We start from the raw sequence: 20,419 nt of genomic DNA, 5'->3' as shown, positions 1-20,419 counted from the left end.
TAATAAGACCTGCTGACTGTTTAAATAGTGTAATTATAACTTGGGCTTCTATTAAAGTTCTTATTAACACAGAAGAAGACTGGACTGAGCCGAACTCATTGGTACATGGCCCAATGGCCCTAATCCATGTTTAATAATTGTCAGTTTGTCACTAGTAGGAGATGTAGAAAGAGATGCCCAACACAGTTTATCAGTATCTTTTTATTTTTATTTTATTTTTTTAGAATCATGGAAATAGCACCACTCTTCATTGTACTTTCCTTGGCGAATGTACTTAACTTCTGCTCTATTATATAGGAAAAAGTTAACAAATGCCAAAGCATTAAAGCATTTGTTTAAGAAATATTTTTAGAAATTCTATTGAAAAAAGAGTGTAATTGATTTTAATAACAACTTTTTATATTTTCAATTAAAATTTTTCTTAAACTTGTGCATTAACAAATTGCCTAAGGGTGCTCATTAACATGACTCATATATATAATTGTCCTATCTTATAAAGCAAGAAAGTTGGTTTAAGTGCTAGGACTTTAGGAAGGACGATTTGGTAATAGTATCATGAAATCCATGATTGGTATGCTAGGGAATCTGACTGTGCATGATCGGATTCTAGTATTGGAGCTTGTTCGATACTAGAGCTTGTTAGAGATTCCCTTCCCTCATAGATGAAGACCATGCATCCGAGTTCAATGAAATGAGAATTGGTGGGAGATGGAGCTCTACCGAAACCTAGCACCACATGGGTCTCGCACATAGGGAGAGCTTTGCCACATAGGACGACAATAACCACTCCAAAACTCAAGTCAGTTGCCTTTTTAAAAGAAAGAAACAGTTCTTGCATACCTCTTCCAACTAATGGAGGGGGATATATTTACCTGCACATGAGGCCTAGTAAGGGAGAAAGTATACCCTATATTGGGTATATGCAGCATTTCCCTTACAACAGGTGGTGCCCACTTGCTATAAGAGAGATAATATATATACATGATATAGGGTATAATTTTTCATAGAAGAGAGGCATCATTGCCCTATGAGGCTACCCCTAGATGATGGGACGCCTCCTAATCAGACAGTATAGATTGGCCATGACTTTCTTGGTCAATCTTAATGCACAATGTCATGGTGAGGCTAAGTGTACTATATTGTGGCCGGTCCTGCTTTTGGCATGCTTCCACTTATACCCTTATGCATAGCTCATACCTCCCATAGTTGGTAAGATGCTACATGAAATAAGATAATTAAGAATTTTTTTGAGAATGCACTTATTAGGTGGACCATGTGTATAACGTGTATTTGAAATTATCCAATGCTCAATTAAATTCATTCATGTGATTCTAATTCTATTGACCGAATGAATCATATTGTCAAATTTAATTAGTTGTATTATTCAATACGAGCATGTGATTGAATCCAATTGAAGAACTTAAAAGTACAACACTCAATGGATTGTATTTAAGTTTTGTTCTTAATTATTTTGAAATTTATATTTTTATCTTTCTTTCATTAAAACATTTTTTTTATTTACATTCTCAAATGGTTAAATCCAACAGTGGAGTCTGTATTGTACGGAAATATTGTTGATGTAAATGGAATATAATTTCAAAGGTAAGATCAAAATTCTAAAATTTTTAAAATCGAAAAAATATCTCTAATCTTCACAAGTATATTTTGCAATTTAAACTAATTATGTTTATGCTAGGGGGGCCGCAGCCCGAGTTATAATCATGCTTCGTGGGCTCCACTGTTCTAAAACATACTTGAACGCTTAAACCCAACAACAACCAGTGTGGGATTGATATATTTAATGCCCAACTACGCTGTACGCAATTACCTCTACCTTGTGGGCGGTGGCTACACGCAACTCAGAACCATCTTTTGAGTTGAGACTTAAGAGTCGGCTGTGTCTGTTTTGTGTGGGTTTGTTTGTTGTATTTGTTTCTAAACTGTTCCCCTCATAATAAGTCATATCCTTCACCTAACAAAGGTGTTAGATTTATTGTGAAGGAAGCATTCTAGGTGAAAACATAAAACGTGGGTGATGGGTCTGATGGTACTTGTATGGAGATAGTCAATCTAGATCGACAGGTGGCAATTTCAGTGAATTTGAGGGGTCCATTGTTTTAGCTGAGTGAATTGGGACTAGACAAAATGTGGACCCATCAGGACCCTCTTGGTTGGCCATGGAGGGAGTGTCTGCATGAGCCACATGATTGATTTCCATGTCCCAATCTTTTCTTCACACGCCCAACAGGGCTAAACTAAACCGATTCACACACTCACAGACATATCTCAATAGGATATATATGCCCCTTATCATAGAGATAAAATCAAACAATCCAAATCATTGACAGGAACTCCATAACCGCTGCAGATTTTGATGCGTTCAATTTTTTATTTATAATAATTCGATAAATTGAAAGAGAGTGATTTGAATCCAGTATGTATCATTCGGAAACATATAGAGGTATCAATCAGTTAAGAATCTTAAGACACAAGATTCTCAGTTTTTTACAGCTATTGATTTGATATGTTGTGAGCAATGCTTAATAAGTTGTACAAAACATTATGATATTACGAGTGGTCCATAGTTTGGGTTAGAGTTAACAGCCATCTTAGTAGCCAGATGACAAAAACTGTCGAAACGCTAAAGCAACAAAATGGATTAAACGTACCTGCTGCTGATGGATGGTGATGCTGTTATTAGAACTTGAACCTTAATGCAAGAAAATTAGCAAATTAAGGAACCGAAACACAAAAGCAGGTCTTAGGGCATATAGTAAACGACCTTATTGTGGTCCTAACACAGTTTTGGCGCTGCACAAGCAATTATTGGTGGATATTAAGGGGGCTTTTGGATTCCACTGAAGCTGCGTCTGCGTTTTCAGTTTTTTTTTTTTTTTTTTTTTCTCCAGCCGCAGTTGTTGACCCAATCTTCTGTGAACAGTGCATTCGTGCACTGTTCACAGACCCACAAATTTCACTTTTCAGCAACTTTTTCATTAAAAATGGGTCTCACAGTACTATTCACACATTTTAAAATTATTTTACTACAGTGTTTTCAATTTTCAGTTTTCAATTTTCAACAATAAGTTCTATCCAAACGGAGCCTAAATCAGCATTGTCTTATATAGCGAGTGACTTAGCGATAGATTTAACTCTTTGTGTACCTAAAATGACAAGCCGGCCTAAGCTTTCCTTCTTTCCTTTTTGTTTTCCTCCTCCGATCATTAAGTCAATAAAGAGTAAGAGTGGTTGATCAGTATTACTATTACTATTACTATAATTATTGCTACAGAAATAATGGAATGTGTCACACAAAATTGTACAAACACATGGCGACATTCGCATTATCTCATATAGGGATCCAACGATGATCATTGGCCAAAAACCAACGAACATTTTACTTAACCTTTAAATTAAAGAAAGAGTAGAGGAGTGGGTGAAGGATTTGGTGCCCAGAATAAGCATTTTTATTTAATAAGCTAATTGAGATTTGGTGGGATCAGGTACCATAATCAAAATTCCAGTCCAGGTGACCTTTTTCTTCAACTTTATCAATAAGAAAATAAAAATCTAACAATCCTTTTTATGCAACTTGTTTTGAAGCTTAACCCCCTATATATGTCATTTCTCTCCACAAAAATAATGTAGTGAAAAGACAGCCAAAACCTTATCTTTCATCCTATGACTACAAAGCACTTTAAAACACAACCCCATCAATAGTCTACCAAAGAATCAACCAAGCCATCTCCATCTCTCTCTTTCTCCATTTGCTTCACTGAAATTACTAGAAAATTTCCACCGCCCCCGTGTGGGATAAGTTTAGGAACTTCAACGCCACGGTAAGGCTAAATAATTGTCTCTCTCTTATCTTCCTAGTGGTTGTCATTTCTTCTTTAATGGGTGATGCCTTGTTGTTCTGATGAAGAAACAATTTCATTGGATTAGAGCTGTTTGTGATTTAAGAAGCCATAACTTTTGCCATTCATGCTTGCCAATTAAGGCGATTGATTCTCATCCTTTAAAGGTCTCGAAGACTATTTAGTATTTTACCCACCCTTCCTTATCCCTGTGACCAACAAGATGCTTTTTGGAAAGTTTTGAATTTTTTTTTTTTATCCAGTTGGAATCCTAACAGGCACCGTTTTAACTCAAAAAGCCCATCTATCTCCCTTTAGTTGAAAGCAGATCAAAGGTTAGAGAAGAACCAAAGGAAATAAACCACATACCTGATAACCCCTACTCAAATCTTTTCCTTTCCTGCTTTATATCTAATATATATTATTCACAAGCTTCATCACACATCGAGTCCAGCTTCTAGAGTACTAGTCATTCTGCATCAAAAGAAGCTGAAACCAACAAGGCAAGGCTTTGTTTATACATGAGTGACATGAAATCCCATCTTTCAGTCTCCTTTGTGGTTCGATTTGCTGCTAAAAGACCGTGGAGGAACGAGATCTCAAGCCTCTTTTCTTAAAAAAATTAGGTTCGTAGACTACCTACCAATCACCTTTCTCAACTCTTAGTGGAAGTTTTGTATGCTGCGTACAACCTTTTAATTTTAAGCTAGAAGCCACAAGTTAAGAACTTTTTTTTTTTTTCCTTGAAATTCCATATTAGATCATTTGAGAAATGGTGATAAATCATCTTCCACACGGTCCACACCGTTTACTCCTCGATGCAGAATCAACTATTGTGCCACCACCAAATGAAGGTAATAAGGCGCCAATTAAAGGGTATGGTAGCGAGGCAAACTTTGACACCAACATGGTGATTATCCTAGCAGCCTTGCTTTGTGCGTTAATATGTGCACTTGGACTAAATTCAATTGTCCGTTGTGCTCTAAGGTGTAGCCGTAGATATGCTTTCGAAACCCCAGATGAGACTGCCGCACGTTTAGCTGGCACAGGGCTTAAAAAGAGTGCATTGCGGCAAATCCCAGTTGCTGTATATGGATCTTCAGTGCTTAATATTCCAGCTACAGAATGTCCAATTTGCCTTGGGGAATTTGCGGATGGTGAGAAAGTGAGAGTGTTACCAAGATGTAATCATGGGTTCCATGTTAGGTGCATAGACACATGGTTGGGGTCCCACTCATCATGTCCAACTTGTCGCCAGTCTTTGCTAGAACAACCAACCAGTTCTCATGATGCCGGGGATGCAGATGCCGCTGATGTTGGAATTAGACATCCTTCAAATGCATCAGAAGGACAAGGGGATGTGGCAATCGCTGTGGATGAGGTAGGCTAGCTAGCTGAATCTTGAATTCCAAAGATTTCATTTTCACAACTCCTAAGTAAACTGTAAAACTGTAGTATTAAAGAAATAGTGAGGAGTACTTTTTCTTCCTTTTTTGTTTTATTTATTTATTTTGAAATAGTATAATAGAGTATTTTCTTTTCATGTTGTTAGCTTAGTTTTAGTCATGTAATTATGCATAGGGAGATGTGTTAGTTACGATTTGAATACCTATATATATGAAGGTTTATGAGACAATACTGTCTGTGTGTGTTAATGTTCATGCTAAGTGGGATGAAGAAATTGATTACTATTGTGTTCTCTCTGCTTGTGTGTGTGTGAAAAATATCAGCATAATGATTTTCTATACCATTTAATCATGAGAGGTGCTACATTCACAATATTTTTATAACAATTTTACAACAAATCATAGGTGGTTAGTTGTTATAGGTTCAAATTTGAATCTAACACTAAAATTACTTTTTTATCCCAATAATAACAACCAGTAACAACTTGCCACTTAGAATTTGTTGTAAAAATATTGTGGACATATCATTGCTCTTTAATCATAAGAGCTTCAAAACCTGAGTGTTGCTGTTGAAATACTATTGGACCTAAAAGTCAAGGGCCATCTGGCCCATCTCTATATTTGGTAGGTAGTCAAAATGTTAACCATATGATGAATGATATTTTCCTTTAAAAAATCCATTTTAAGAATGCATCTACAAAAATGTGTCCAGAAATAATGCAGGTAAGTAAAGTTGATATCTGATGCCAAGCAACATAAAAAATGATTTCTCATAGTAATTCTTTGTAAACGAGTGGTTTATTTATTATAATTTTTTTTGGTTAAGACATATTGATATTGCCATGTCAGAGTAGCATAGGTGCTGCATCACTCAATATATTTAAAAACTTTCAAACTTAAGCTTTCACCTTTAGTTTGAGGACAGATATTAGACATATTATGGTTTAAGTAGCTCAAACCAATTGTTGGTTCATATACTTATAAAACAAGCAACTTAATCTTAGATTAGTCTAAGGTTAGTCAAATATTATCTAATATATAAACTCTACATTGGGTTAATTGTAAATAATTGCTTAATATCCATATGTAGTCGTTCAAGAGCATTCATACTGTGGACATAGGCTGTTAGGCCAAACTACATAAACTTTCGTGTGTTCTTTCTTTCATTTTCCACTCATCATTTAATCATTACACAACAATTTTAACCTTTTATAAATATATAGGAAATGAGAAAATTTTTAAATAGATAAAATTTGGATTTCTAGTACAAAAGAATCAGCTTTTGGACTCCACAAAGATATGAAACCATGTCAAGCTTCTATCACAAATTGGAAGTGTTGCATCTTTTAAACTGAAAATATTAAGAAGACCATTGACCATTGAGCAAAATTGGATATCTTGACAATACAAATCAAAGCAGGTAGACTTCATTTCAATTGGGCAGGTAGTAATTGTTGCCTAAAAGCAAATTATAATTTTAAACACACTTCTCCATGTGCATGGCACGTACCAACCCTCTGGTCAATTATTATTCAAAGTGATTTGCAGTGCCAAGTGCCAACTGAGGACAGTTCAAAGGTTTCGATTCCCCTTTTTTGTAAGTTAAAAGGTAAAGTAGAGTTAATGGGAATAAAGAAAAGCATATAATCTCTCTTTTCTTTTCAAAACTTCGAACTTCTATTTCTATATCCTCTTGTATAGAATCCGTGGGCTTCTTGGCCACCTTCTGCATGATAGTTCTCACGCTGATACCATTCTGAAGTGAACTTTTTCTCATCCTCCATCATCACACATGGCAAATGTTACAAAATTTCTCCAGTGAGTTTCGTTTTTGTTAATGTTGATGCAGAGAGTCGAGCACTTAAAATTGGATTTTTTCTAATGTTGCATGCCTTAGGGCCCGTTCGGATGGAGGGAGGAAAGAGGGGAAGTAGAGGGAGTAGAGTAGAGCTGACTAAAAATAGGTTGATTTTGGGTCAAATTTACTCTACTCTCTACTCCCTCTCCCTCCCCCTCCTCAATCAAACGGACCTTTAATCTTGGAGAGATAGAAAGATCGAGGTTGAATTTAGATCAGTTAATTAAGGAAGTTAGAAATAGAAATTATTCTAATTTTCACTTAAAAGTCCTTGAGTATATCTTGCTTTATCCTCTGTGTCAATATATAGCATACAAACTTGGTTAATTATAGAAGAAAATAAAGAAAGGAAAAGCGGGAGGAAAAGGAAGCACTTCTCAATTAGCCAGGAAGGAGTTAAACTTATTCTTCCTATCTTTCCTTTAAAAACCCTGTTTGATTTGATAGCCATTTGAGTAGAAGCATAAAGACACACACAGAAGAATCATCATTTTTGTGCTTGAGGAATGGAATCCTAAACTCTTGTTTTTTTTCAAAATTACTTTGTTGATTTACTAGCTAGCTAGGCCCACACACCGCAATCAAAGAAATTTCATTTATTCATGCACTACCTCTAGACAATGTCTCGAGCAATGAGGATTCCTGTAGTGCATTGAGGACATATTTATTAAAAGCATCTTCCATCATTGGACCCCTCTCCCCCACTTCTCCTTTTGTACCCTAATTGACTTATATCAGATTTTTTTTTTCTTGATTCGTTAGATTGCGGCAAAGAATTTTATCTTGGGGTTTCCTATGGAACAACCTCGACGATGATGATGATCCCATCAAAAAAAAAAAAAAAAAAAAAAACCTCGACGATGATGACCAATATCAATATGTTTCAAATCCCTTTTAACCTGATATGTATTGTCCACTATATCTATACGTTTTTGTGCCACTAGGTACTGTTATCTTATGAGACTTATAGCAACTACATCGTACAAGGACACACAACGTACCACTTTGGTACAGAGTTTGTCAAGAATTTGCGCCCAATTGACCTGGACAGCTACAGACTAAGTGCTGTAATTGTAACAGTTACATCAGGTGGGAGCTAAGCTTAACCGAATATTTTCAGTGGCCATAGCCAGTGGAACATATTTCCTTGTTTAAATTTCAATGGGTAAAGAATAGGACATGACACTCATCTATGGTTATCATTAGATCGGTGGTGTAAATCATATGATTGGAAATCTTTCTTTGTTGTGAAAATAATTCGATTTCCGCTGAAAATGTTTCTTGATTATTATTATTTTTTAATTCCTGTTTTGATTTGGTCATGGATTTTGGTGGGTGCTAATGTGTTATTAGAGGTAGCGAAGATATGCGAAGTGGGGCTACGCTGGGTTGGGCCACTATAATTAAACAAATCAAGCAGCCTATAACCTCCACTATAATGGGCTATGTTTCCAGTCTAACAACTTTCTTTACAGCTGGGCCAATCCAATTTTATTTCGAGTCTCTGAGAGAAGCCAATGTCCCCACCAGAGACCACACAACACTTTTTTTTTTCCACTAAATAATTAAGAATAAGGAGGGATTTACTATTTTAAACTAATGGGTCCACCCCAGATGAGAGGGGCGTATGCTTTATGCAACCATTACATAAAAGTGGATTCGTCTTGGTCCGATACATGGGAGCAATTAGTAATGACCACACATCAGACTTGCAAAAAATTTGTGAGATGAGATGAGGTTCTTACTTAAGTAATTTTAGCCTAGTCCATTGCAAGCCCTAATTGGGAAAGATAAATTGCTTATTTTTCTCTTCTTCTTTTTTTCTCATTTTAGTAGAAAAACTTAAATATATTACATATTTCCTCATAATTTGAGAAGACCTCCAAATTAACTTGGACTTTACTAGTTTTTAATAAAAATTCTAAATTGTTTTAATTAGTGAGCCATATGAACCCAGAATAAAAATAAAAAATAAAAATCCTCACATAAATAGTATGGTATGTACTATTAAAGGTTGGGTATTATATATTATGCTTGTGCCAAGTGACTCAACATAAGTGCTACATATCATGCAATGTACTTTTGCACATAAGATTCTTAATTTGATACTTAATGCTAAACTAAGAAAATTTCTAGATATTTAAAGAACCATCATATGAACATCAACTCATTAAGGGGTATTTTAGTTGGGGGGGGGGGGGGGGGGAAATCATACAGTGATGGCAACTTCACTAAAGTGTGCTTGTTTATTAGGGGTTTTGTAAGCCATTTCATAAGTTTTTTTAATGTCAGAAAATTATCTGTAATTCACATGAAATTTTAAATCCAAATATGCTTAAGAGAAAAATACGTCTGTCATGTGCCTCATCTTAAGCTAGCTTCGAGGGAAACCAAGCTCACAAGTGCAACTATAGAGGCATTAGGTGCAGAAGTGCAGAGGCAGTAATGAGTCATTGGTCAGTTAGAAATAGCCGTTAGAAGTTAGTTACTGGTAAATGTTCATTTAGCCATTCCAAGTTACCAATCCTAGTGCAGGCAATGCAACAGACTCTCAATAAAGGCTGAGATTCATACCATTGAAGTTTTGGGATTTGTTTTGTAACTGAAGGTCAAATTTCAGGGATTCTTTTTTTAAATGTAATGATCCCAAATATCGATAGGTGTAACAGAATGGGGTATGCATCAAAGAAGCATTGAAATTCATTCACTATGATGTTTATAAATTGTTGCAAGAGGAGAACAGATCGAGAACAAAAAGTAAGCAACTTTTAAGTTCATAATATTCTTAAAAACTTAAAAAGGAGACTCATTTTATATGCAATATTATTGGTAGAGAAACATATCAAACATGATTTTTCCATTGATAAAGCTCAAATTAGACTAGCAAACAAGCACCACAAAGTTCATATTAAGACAACCAATGTTCATTTAGATAACTCGGCTGAAAGGGTGTTAGCCAATGAGGTTATGGTTGAAGGAGACACCCCCCTAGTCCCTCCCAAGTACCATTTCTTGATCGTCTCAACCACATTTGCATTCTCCACCTTGATTTTTGAGTCCTCCTTCCCTTCAGTCGAAAAAGCAATCTGACACATACACACAAATGCAACGGCGGATTAGTCAGGTGCTCTAAGAGATTTGGGCACCCACATCAGGAAAAAGAAAATTGAAGACAGACAAGGCCATGGACATCAACATTAACATATACCTAAATGAGCTAATGATACTAATTAATTTTACCTCAGCGGTACCAGAAGTTGCTGGAAAATGAAATGTGATGATGGAATCTTTCTTGAGATATTTAGACTGGAAGAATTCAACAACTTTCTCCAATGCTGCCTCCTCCTCATCTTCATACTTGTCATCTGCAGCCAATCGATCCCTCACCGAACTCTCTAGCTGCACTCCATATTGGGAACCCTTGATCTCCTTTATCACCACAATTCTCAGATATTTCTCCACTGGAGCTGTATATATAGATTGAAGAAGTTGTTCTTAGCAATAACCAAGTGACAAATATGATATGTTCATTCCCACAACTCGCTAGTACTAGGAAAATTAACCTTTTGGGCAAGTAGGACAAGATACAGTCCTAATTTCACTTGCAGCAGCAAACCATAGCTTTCGATAGCAAAAATTATTGTACCTGAAATAAGGGCCTCAAAGAAGTCATCATCTTCAGCTACGACATTGCCAGGTTTACCCTTCCACTGCTGCAGATGCCCCACAATTTCAGGTTCCAAGTAAACTCCAATTGCTGTGAACTTAATTTGGAGAAAGTGTATCTCGATGTCCGTAATTCCTGTTACACCAAGAGAGGAAAAGATGTAATTTTCCAAGAATTTAGGCAGGTTAAGCTACTGTTGAGCTAAACAAAGTAGAACATCATCATATTAATAAGTTATATTAAGAACAGTTAGTGCTTAACTGACAGTAATTTTGTGGTGTCAAAAATCAAAACTGTTGGGAATAAAAGGAGTAAACAATGAAAGAAACAAGTATATATTATTGAACAAACAACGAAACTTTAATGGTTTAGAAGTACGATGAAATCGCTATCCTTAGATAATATTTGTCCCCACACATGAGTTGCTAAAAGTTTATTTCAAATTTGTCTAGAAGATACAACTGGACATATATCGAATTCTTGAAGCAGATTCACCCCTGAAGGCCTAAACCATAACCTTGGTTCACTCCTATATATTTCGGAAAATGTTTAGGACATAAAAGGTATCACAACTTGCCACGTGGCAAGTTGTAAATGCTGGAGGTCAAATGATAGGTTCACACCTCTATTACTCACAACTCGTCACATGGCAAGTTGTGGCAAAAGTTGTAAGACTTTATGTGTCCCTAACATTATTCATATTTTTCACACAACTAACACCAACACAATCTAATTAAAACCTATGACTAGTTTACAAAACCTATAGAGTTGTACCACTGAACATAAAATTAATGTAAGGTGAAATGATATATCAACGACATACACTTTCTCTAAAACAAAGCAAATTCCAATCCTCCTCTCCCACCTCTTATAGTAAATAACTAAACCTAACAGTCTTATAGTTGACAATTACTGATTAGCAGTAAAAAAAATTTGGACCTAACCTCACTTCAAAATATAATTGATGAAAAAGAAATGGACAATTCATTTAATAATAAAAAGAAGGGGGATGTTGTGTACCGTAACCCAGCAGAGATAAGGGCTTTGCGGTGGTGATCTGCTGAGGAAATGGGATTTCATCCACCATGATCACGTCATTACCCACTGTGTACCATAAACAACCAAGTTTGGGTGAGATACAGAAGAAGATAAAGTAGAATTTTTCACTAAAGTAACTAATATAGAGCACAACATTTTTCTTGAATATTGAGAGGAGCAAGTTGACAGTAATAAAGAATGCTATAGTGATGTCAATGTAAAAATCAATGACAACTTGTGATTATTATTATTTAAAAAAAAAAAAAAAAAAAAAAAAAAAAAAAAAAAACCTTATGCCTAATCAAGTTGTGAAAAGTATTGGATTGGTTTGGTAATTCCAATCCTCTCACTTAATAGGATATATATAGTTAGAGAGGACATTACTAATGTTAAATTTGGTTAGTAATTTAAAACTAGTTTCTGGCTTAATAGAATTGCAATTATGTACCCTGTGAAAGAAAAGGCTAAAAATACTTCTTCTTTGGCTAACAATAGATATAAAAATACATGGCTGCTTGGAATGATATTCCAGAAGAAATAATCCCATCTATATGAATGCAATGAAATAAAAAAAAACAGAGGAAAGAGCTCTTACTGATAGTAGGAGTTAAGAGTATGGATTCAAAGAAAATGCAGTGAGAAAGAATGGAGAGACGATCGAGAGAGAGATTATTGAGTTGTGTAAGCTTTGTTAAATTAAAGCTGATATTTAAGGAGGGGTTGGTTGGTTGGTTGACATGTGCCAACTGAACACACCACACACACAGGCACACGTAGTCGTCTTTGTCTTCCAGTCTTGCCTTATTATTAAAGACCGTGGTAGGTAGGTAATGCAAGTTGATAAGCTTGTGATTCATCTTATTTTCTTATTATAATTCCACTTATGAAAACAAAAAAAATTATTGTTTGCGAATGTTATATAGAATTCACAATCTTCATACCTCCCTCCCCCCCCCCCGGCGGCCCTTGTCACGCTTCTTACAATAAGTGCTGTGATACTATAGTGTGATTAGTTAACTAGTAAATTCCTACATGCAATAATAATATTAAAAGTGGGTAGGTAATATAATATGAAGAATGTTAACAAATGTCTTAAAGACATTGGTTCAAGAACAACTTTTAGAAACATTTTATAGTAAATTGATAAAACAATTAATTTTCCTGACAACTTTTTATATTTCTCATGACAGTGGTGTTAAATTTTTTTTTAATTTAATTTATTAGTAATTGTTCTAAAAGCACCCGTTAACATATTATTGAAGGTGATGTCTTGATCTATTCTTTTTTCCACTTTAATAAACAGACTGTGACAGCATATCGAACCTGAACTCTCCTAACTAATTGGACTGCTGTCTATTTTTTTTTTTTTTTTTTTAATTTATAGGAACTGCTGTCTAAATTTGTGTGTTGGCTGCGTATTCATATTCACATAAAGTATACTTCTTCTTCATCTTCTTTTTGGAGAAAATAAGAAGCTTTTTTTTTTTTTTTTTTTTGGAGAAAGAAAAGTAGTATTACTGCATAATTATTTATTCAAAGAGACTTTCCGGGGGTATACATCCACCGCTCAGTTTACCTACTACCCATCAAGTAATTGTATTGTTGATATTATTCGGTTGGTGGTGCAGTACTATGGCAATTACTCAGGGAACTATAAAATTTATTGCATTTATATCAAAATAAAAAAATCAAGGCAAGAATTCAGGAAGAAGAAAAGAAAATGACCCATAAGCAAGGTTGTCAAAATCGGGATCCTACGTAGGATCGTAGGAGGTAGGTGAGATCGTGGATCATAGGATCGGATCGTAAATCGTAAGATCATATATTATTTGAAAAAAAAAACAAAAAAATAAACATTTGTATGTTAAATAATCACATAAATTATACATTCATTAATATAATTACCATGCATCACTATATTCAATTATAAGCATCATTTAAAGAGGTCAAAAATCTCAAAACATGACACTCTATTGGAATATTTTTTATTCGGATCCAACTGGCACACTCTCTACATTAGAGTTGAAAATTTTGGTCTATTGGGATTTTATTTTTCATTTAAATCCAACTGAGCAATCTATTAAGTTTAAAAACATTACAAGAAATAAAGGTCGTTTGGGATCGTCAGAATCGTGTGATCCTATCGATCCTGAACAATCGCAAAGATCCTTAAAAGATCCAAATCGTTTTGAGCAGGTAAGATCGTAAAATCGTAGGATCGTAGGATCCAGATCGGGATTTTGACAACCATGCCCATAAGTCCTCAACATTAGAAAAGCACAAGGCTAAACCAAGAAATCCAACACCTATATACACAAATACAAAGAAAAACCAAAATAAAAAGGAAAGAAAAACATTATAGATGATTTACCTCGCAGAACCAAATGATACAGATTTCAAATTGCCCAAATCATTACATAGCAATTGTAATACCTTTCAAGATGCTCTTAAAGAGCCATCCAAAAGGGCAACCAAAATGTAATATATCTAGCCTACAATCTTCAGTCATAATAAGGACTAATAGTTGAAATCTTTCCCTAATTAAGAGCTAGCATAAAACCTTTATACTTAAAATATTAGTATACCACCGCTCCTCCTTGGTGCGGTAGTCACTCTACAAATATAAATGCTTGTAGGGTGTAGAGACAAGGGTCGGGGTTCAAGTCTCTAGGAGGGAGCTTCACACGCATATACACTTAGATTAGGCTAGAGTAGAAATTCTATCATGTATTAAAAAAAAACTATATATATATATATATATATATATATATATATATATATATATATATTAGTATCATCATCTACTAGTTGCAATTACCACAACGACTATTGACAAAATGGAAGGAATATTAGAAAACATATCTATCACCATTAATTATGTTTATACTCGAACAGTACCTAGAGGCTAGAGTAACATACCATTTGATTTGGCTCACATCTACAGAAAAGGACAACATTTTAGCGTTTGGGAAGAGGAAATCCCTCTTCGGTCCACAAACATTTCTCTCTCTCTTTAACTCTTAGTAACCAAACAAGGGATAAGACATCCTTTCCATTTATCTCCTCTTTTTTTCTTCCCTAGCCTGCATTTTCTAATTCAGTGTCCCATTTATCTAATAAACCTTCCACACCAAAATTCCCAGTGAAAAGTTGTAAACTGTGCACATACTGATAAATTTGCGATATCGTAGGGCGTTTTCTTTGGCAATTGTCGACACAGCAAAATGCTAACTTGGTCATTGCTACACCGTCATGAGCATGAAAACCAGGTTCTCCCTTCAGGCTCTCATGAACAAGTGGACGGTCAATTGGTTGGAAGCCAGAATTCAACTAAAACTCGTATTCATCCAATGCCCATACATGAGGAATTCGCTTACCCTTATCCATAAGTAAAGGAAAAATAAAATCGAACCATAAAGAAGTAAAAGAAATAACCAGCATTTATTGAATTCAAAATAAAGCATATTATTGAACCAAAAAAATAAATCAATAATAAATAAAACATAGGATAAAGTTTAGCTACAAAATTAGTTATAGCCTAAGGCTATTACCTCATTCAATATTTTTTTATTAGAGGTGAATTTTGACAAATCTAAAATTTCAGGAAAATTGAAGATTAATAATTATGTCATCTATAAATTGTTTAAATTGCAAAGTTTTTGTAGTTTAAAATTTTACATAAAATATAAGTTTATAGATCATACCGTAAATAATATTTGATTGACATAAAATTTGATATGTGTATTAAGAGCGTAAAGAACATGCAATTCAATGGTTGGATTTTGAAAATATATAATAATGTTTATTTTATTAAGTAAGGTTGTAACCTTAAGTTACAATCAATTTTACAACTAAACTTTATACTAAAAATATTACTCATTAGCAGCTAATCCCAAGGACAAAGCCACGATAGGGCCTTGTTCCCCTGCAGGTTTTTTTTTTTTTTTTTTTTGGTGGGTAGATATATTAGAACCTAATTTGAATTGACCCTAAGGAAAATAAAACTTGATCCTCTCTCCCTCCGAAATCTTGGCACCATTTAAAAATTAGCCCTAACAACTCCACAAATTAGCCTAAAAAATATCTCAATTTAGTCCATAATTTCATTATTTTTTATCTTAATCTTTGTAATAATCATGGAAATTGAGGTTTCATTGTGTGTTGTCCTCTAGCATTCACTTATGAGGTTGGGGAGTTAGGGTCATTATTGCAATTACAAAAAATGAAACTATGCTAGGCATGTGTTACTTACTAAGCATTAGCATCCACGTATAAAAAAAATACTCATTTTACACTCTGAAAAACTACTTTATCTACTTTAGATGCCGTTTTACAACTCAACCTACATCCCATCTCTTATTTTTCACATCAAAACCTATTCATTTTAATCTCTTTCTCCAACCACCACACCCCACAACCAAAATTGCAACCCAACAACCAACACTATCACTATCACCACAAAGAACCCAAATCCAAACCCTCCTCTCACTCCAATCCTCCACATCCAGCAACCCACAAAAACCCACATATCCACCACCACCACCACCAATCCAACAAATTAATGAAAACCCATATCGTAGGACACCAGTTCAATCAAAACCCACCAAATAAAACAACAAAACAATCACTCTAGGAATATAATTTCAACAACAACATTACAAAGTATAAGAATTTGAACATGCAATAATAGAAATGAATTCAACTGACCAAACTTTTCCAACTAGAGAGAGAGAGAGAGAGTTGTTAGAAGTTAAACTTGTTTTTTAATCCTTCATAAATAAGTGTGAGTTTCATAAGTTAATGTAGTGGGAGGTTTATTGATTTATGTATGAGATTTATGAATGTAAGAGTTAGAAAAATAAATGTAGTGGGAATTAAAGGTTAGATGGTGTACTATATAAATCCATTCATCCGTCAAGTTCTAAGCAAGAGTTGAAGAGAAATACAAAGTTTTAAGGAGTTCTAACTCTTCCCTCTCCAATCTCTCTCCCTTTATTTAATTTGTGAGTGTGAGTCTCTTCTATACACTAAGTAGTGTATGAGTGTTTGTGAGAGTAGGTGAGGAAAAGTCCATCAGTATTTTGTTTCATTTCCAACAAAGTGGTATCAGAGCCAATCAATTCGTGGTGAGAATGGCTATTGCTAATGGGATTGTGTCGTTCCAATTTCCTTGACTTACCAAACAAAACTTCGAAAATTGGAGTATTCAAATGAAGCGTTGCTCGGATCCCATGATACATGGGAGATTATGGAGAAAGGTTATGTGGAGTCACAAGATGAAGAATCTTTGACCCAAAACCAAAAGGAAGCCTTGCAAAAGGCTCGAAAGAAAGATCAATAAGCTCTTACTTTGATCTGTCAAGGTTTGGATGAAACTATGTTCGAGAAAGTTGCAAATGCAACTTCATCCAAGCAAGCATGGGAGATTCTTAAAAACTCTCTAACGGGAGTTGATAAAGTGAAGAAAGTTCACCTTCAAACATTGAGAGGTGATTTTGAAGGTTTGCACATTAAAGAATCTGAATCTATTTCAGATTATTTTTTAAGGGTGTTGGCAATTGTAAATCAATTGAAGAGATATGGTGAGAACTTGGATGGTGGTGGTAGAAAAAATCCTATGGTCATTAATTTCTAAGTTTGACTATATTGTTGTGGCAATTGAGGAATCAAAAGACTTGGAGTCAATGACCATTGACCAGCTAATAGGATCATTACAATCCCATGAAAAAAGGCTTAATAAGAAGAAGCAAGAGCCTTTGGAGCAAGTCCTACAAGAAAAACTCACCTTGAATGAGAAACGTTAGCGTGAAAGTAGCCAAAGAGACCGAGGATATGGACGTGGTAAAGGAGAGGATCTGGTGGAAGGAACGGTCAAAACTCTCCCAATTATGAAGAGAGGGGTCAGAGTTCACAATCTAAAAGAGATCGTGGAAGAGGAAGTTTCTCAAGACCATATAGAAGAAAATATGATAAGAAGTTTCTCAAGACCATATAGAAGAAGGTATGATAAGTCTAATATCAAATGTTATAATTGTCAAAAGTATGGGCATTATGCTTCTGGATGTAAAAATGCCGCTAACACTATTAAGGAGAAAGCTAACTATGTTGAAGATAAGAATGAAGAAGTGGAGCCGACTTTGTTGTTGGCATACAAAGGAGAAGACAGAGAAGAAAATGGTGTGTGGTATCTTGACTCTGGTGCTAGCAACCGTATATGTGGGAATAAAAGAATGTTTATGGAGATTGATGAATCAGTGGTCGGGAGTGTTACCTTTGGTGAGTCATCCATAATTTCAGTGAAGGAGATAGGTAAAATTCTTATCCGTTTAAAGAATGGAGATCATAAATTTATTCTGATGTATATTATGTGCCAAGCATGAAAACTAATATTTTGAGTTTAGGACAACTCCTTGAGAAAGACAATGATATCCAGTTGAAAGATCGTAGCTGCTTAATAAGGGATCATCGAAATATTGTGATAGCTAATGTGCCTATGACAAGAAATAGAATGTTCTTGTTAAATATTCAAATTGATGTTATTAGATGTCTGAAGGCTTGTTTTAAAGATTCTTCTTGGCTTTGGCATCTAAGATTTGGGCACTTAAACTTTGGAGGACTATAGTTGTTGACAAAGATGAAGATGGTGAGAGGATTGCCTTCCATTGAGCATCCTAACCAGCTTTGTGAAGGATGTCTCCTTGGCAAGCAATCAAGGAAGAGTTTTCCAAAAGAAGTTAGTACAAGAGTAACCAAGTCATTAAAACTTGTTCATACAGACATGTGTGGACCTATCAAGCCATCATCACTTGGTAAAAGTAACTACTTTCTTCTCTTTATTGATGATTTTAGTAGAAAAACGTGGGTTTATTTTTTGAAGCAGAAATCTGAAGCATTTGGTGCATGTAAGAAATTTAAGGCATTTGTAGAAAAGCAGAGTGGCTATGAAATTAAGGCCTTAAGATCTGATAAAGGAGGCGAATTCACATCAAATCAATTCAAAGAATTTTGTGAAGCAAATGAGATTCATCACCCTCTAACAGTTCCAAGGTCACCACAACAGAATGGTGTAGCAAAAAAAAAGAATCATTCAATTCTTAATATGGCCAGAAGCATGTTGAAGAGCAAGAAATTGCTTAAAGAATTTTGGGCTAAAGCTATAGATTGTGTAATCTATTTGTCCAATCGTTGCCCCACAAGAAGTGTTCAAGGAAAAACCCCACAACAAGCTTGGAGTAGGAAGAAGCCTACAATTTCCCATCTTCGTGTGTTTAGGAGCATTGCATATGCACATGTACCAGATCAAGAGAGATCCAAGCTAGATGATAAAAGCAAGAAGCATGTGTTCATTGGCTATGATCCAAGCTCTAAGGGCTATAAGTTTATAATCCGAGCACTAGAAAAGTCATTCTTAGTCGACATGTGGAATTTGACGAAGAAGGTACATGGGATTGGAGCTCCCGAGAAGAGAAGTATGATTCCTTTCCTCTATCTAAAGAGGAAGATCAAGGGAATGAAGTTCACGAAAAGCCTATCACTCCACCTCCATCACCAGCAACATCATCTCCCATTCATGAAAGTCCATCATCATCATCTTTATTAGAAGGAAATTCTCTAGGATCTTTATGATTCAACAGAGATTACAAATGATATAACATTTTTTTGTCTGTTTTCTAATTGTGAACCTACAAAATTTGAAGAAGTGGTGCGACACAAAAAATGGAGAAATACTATGGACGAAGAGATCAAGGCAATAAAGAAGAATGATACATGGGAGCTTGCAACTCTTCCAACTTGAAAGAAGACAATTGGTGTAAAATGGGTGTATAAGTTGAAGAAGAATGCAAAAGGAGAGGTAGAAAGATACAAAGCAAGATTGGTAGTGAAAGGTTGTAGTCAACAGCAAGGTATTGATTATGATGAAGTATTTTCCCCAGTTGCTCGTTTGGAAACTATACAATTGCTAATTTCTTTAGCAACTCAGAATTAATGGAGAATTTTTCAAATGGATGTAAAATCCGCATTTTTGAATGGCTACCTTGAGGAAGAACTATATGTTGAGCAACCTATAGTCTATGTTGTAAAAGGGCATGAAGATAAAGTTTTGAAGTTGAAGAAAGCTCTATATGGCCTAAAATAAGCACCAAGAGCTTGGAATAGTAGAATTGACAAACACTTCCAGGTTAATAGGTTTTTTAAATGCCCACATGAACATGCGCATATTGTAAGGTGCATAAAAATGGAGATATCTTAATTGTTTGTCTGTATGTAAATAATTTGATTTTTACAAGCAACAATCCAGGTATGTTTGAAGACTTCAAGAAAGCAATAACTAAGGAGTTTGAAATGACAAATGTTGGACTTATGGCTTATTATCTGGGCATTGAAGTAAAGCAGATGGAGGATGAGATTTTTATTTCCCAAGAAGGTTATGCGAAGGATATTCTCGAGAAATTTGAGATGTTAAATTCCAATCCAGTTAGCACCCCTGTAGAATGTGGAGTGAAGTTGTCAAAGCATGAAGATGAAGAGAAGGTTAATCCAACACTTTTCAAGAGTTTGGTCGGAAGTCTGAGGTATCTAACATGCACAAGAC

At 35.0% G+C, this 20,419-nt stretch overlaps 3 protein-coding genes across 3 annotated transcripts; 2 read left to right on the top strand and 1 right to left on the bottom strand.

The window, feature by feature from the left end:
* The first annotated feature begins 3,590 nt into the window (after window positions 1-3,590).
* LOC142641371 (RING-H2 finger protein ATL74-like) lies at window positions 3,591-5,493 on the top strand. Its single transcript, XM_075815792.1, has one exon. The coding sequence runs from the start codon at window positions 4,630-4,632 to the stop codon at window positions 5,245-5,247; it is 618 nt and encodes a 205-aa protein (XP_075671907.1). The 5' UTR covers window positions 3,591-4,629; the 3' UTR covers window positions 5,248-5,493.
* Window positions 5,494-9,947: 4,454 nt separating this feature from the next.
* Window positions 9,948-12,612, bottom strand: LOC142638772 (chalcone isomerase-like protein 2). Its single transcript, XM_075812836.1, has 5 exons — window positions 12,422-12,612; window positions 11,809-11,892; window positions 10,768-10,923; window positions 10,362-10,588; window positions 9,948-10,207 (listed from the first exon to the last, which is right to left on the bottom strand). Coding segments are annotated over exons 1-5 (630 nt in total). The 5' UTR covers window positions 12,423-12,612; the 3' UTR covers window positions 9,948-10,045.
* A 4,591-nt stretch (window positions 12,613-17,203) lies between these two features.
* On the top strand, window positions 17,204-18,448 carry LOC142639984 (uncharacterized). The gene is made up of 3 exons (XM_075814103.1): window positions 17,204-17,446; window positions 17,868-18,135; window positions 18,228-18,448. The coding sequence occupies exons 1-3, from the start codon at window positions 17,204-17,206 to the stop codon at window positions 18,446-18,448; spliced, it is 732 nt and encodes a 243-aa protein (XP_075670218.1).
* The last annotated feature ends 1,971 nt before the right edge of the window (window positions 18,449-20,419 follow it).

The sequence above is a fragment of the Castanea sativa genome, chromosome 6 (genome assembly GCF_040712315.1).
Source record: "Castanea sativa cultivar Marrone di Chiusa Pesio chromosome 6, ASM4071231v1".
In the NCBI taxonomy this organism is placed as follows: Eukaryota; Viridiplantae; Streptophyta; class Magnoliopsida; order Fagales; family Fagaceae; genus Castanea; species Castanea sativa.
Note: the sequence above shows the minus strand (reverse complement) of the source record. Positions and strands in the feature narration are given on the sequence as shown.

Bases quoted from the DNA above. Each gene is read 5' to 3' on its own strand.
- LOC142641371 (XM_075815792.1), top strand. From the start codon at position 4,630: ATGGTGATAAATCATCTTCCACACGGTCCACACCGTTTACTCCTCGAT.
- LOC142638772 (XM_075812836.1), bottom strand. The intron at 10,924-11,808 runs GTACACAACATC...TTGGTGTAACAG, and splicing joins CTTATCTCTGCTGGGTTACG to GAATTACGGACATCGAGATA. The intron at 10,208-10,361 runs GTAAAATTAATT...TGTATGTGTCAG, and splicing joins CAACTTCTGGTACCGCTGAG to ATTGCTTTTTCGACTGAAGG.
- LOC142639984 (XM_075814103.1), top strand. From the start codon at position 17,204: ATGTTCGAGAAAGTTGCAAATGCAACTTCATCCAAGCAAGCATGGGAG. The intron at 17,447-17,867 runs GTCATTAATTTC...AATTGTCAAAAG, and splicing joins GTGGTAGAAAAAATCCTATG to TATGGGCATTATGCTTCTGG. The intron at 18,136-18,227 runs GTAAAATTCTTA...TTTTGAGTTTAG, and splicing joins AATTTCAGTGAAGGAGATAG to GACAACTCCTTGAGAAAGAC.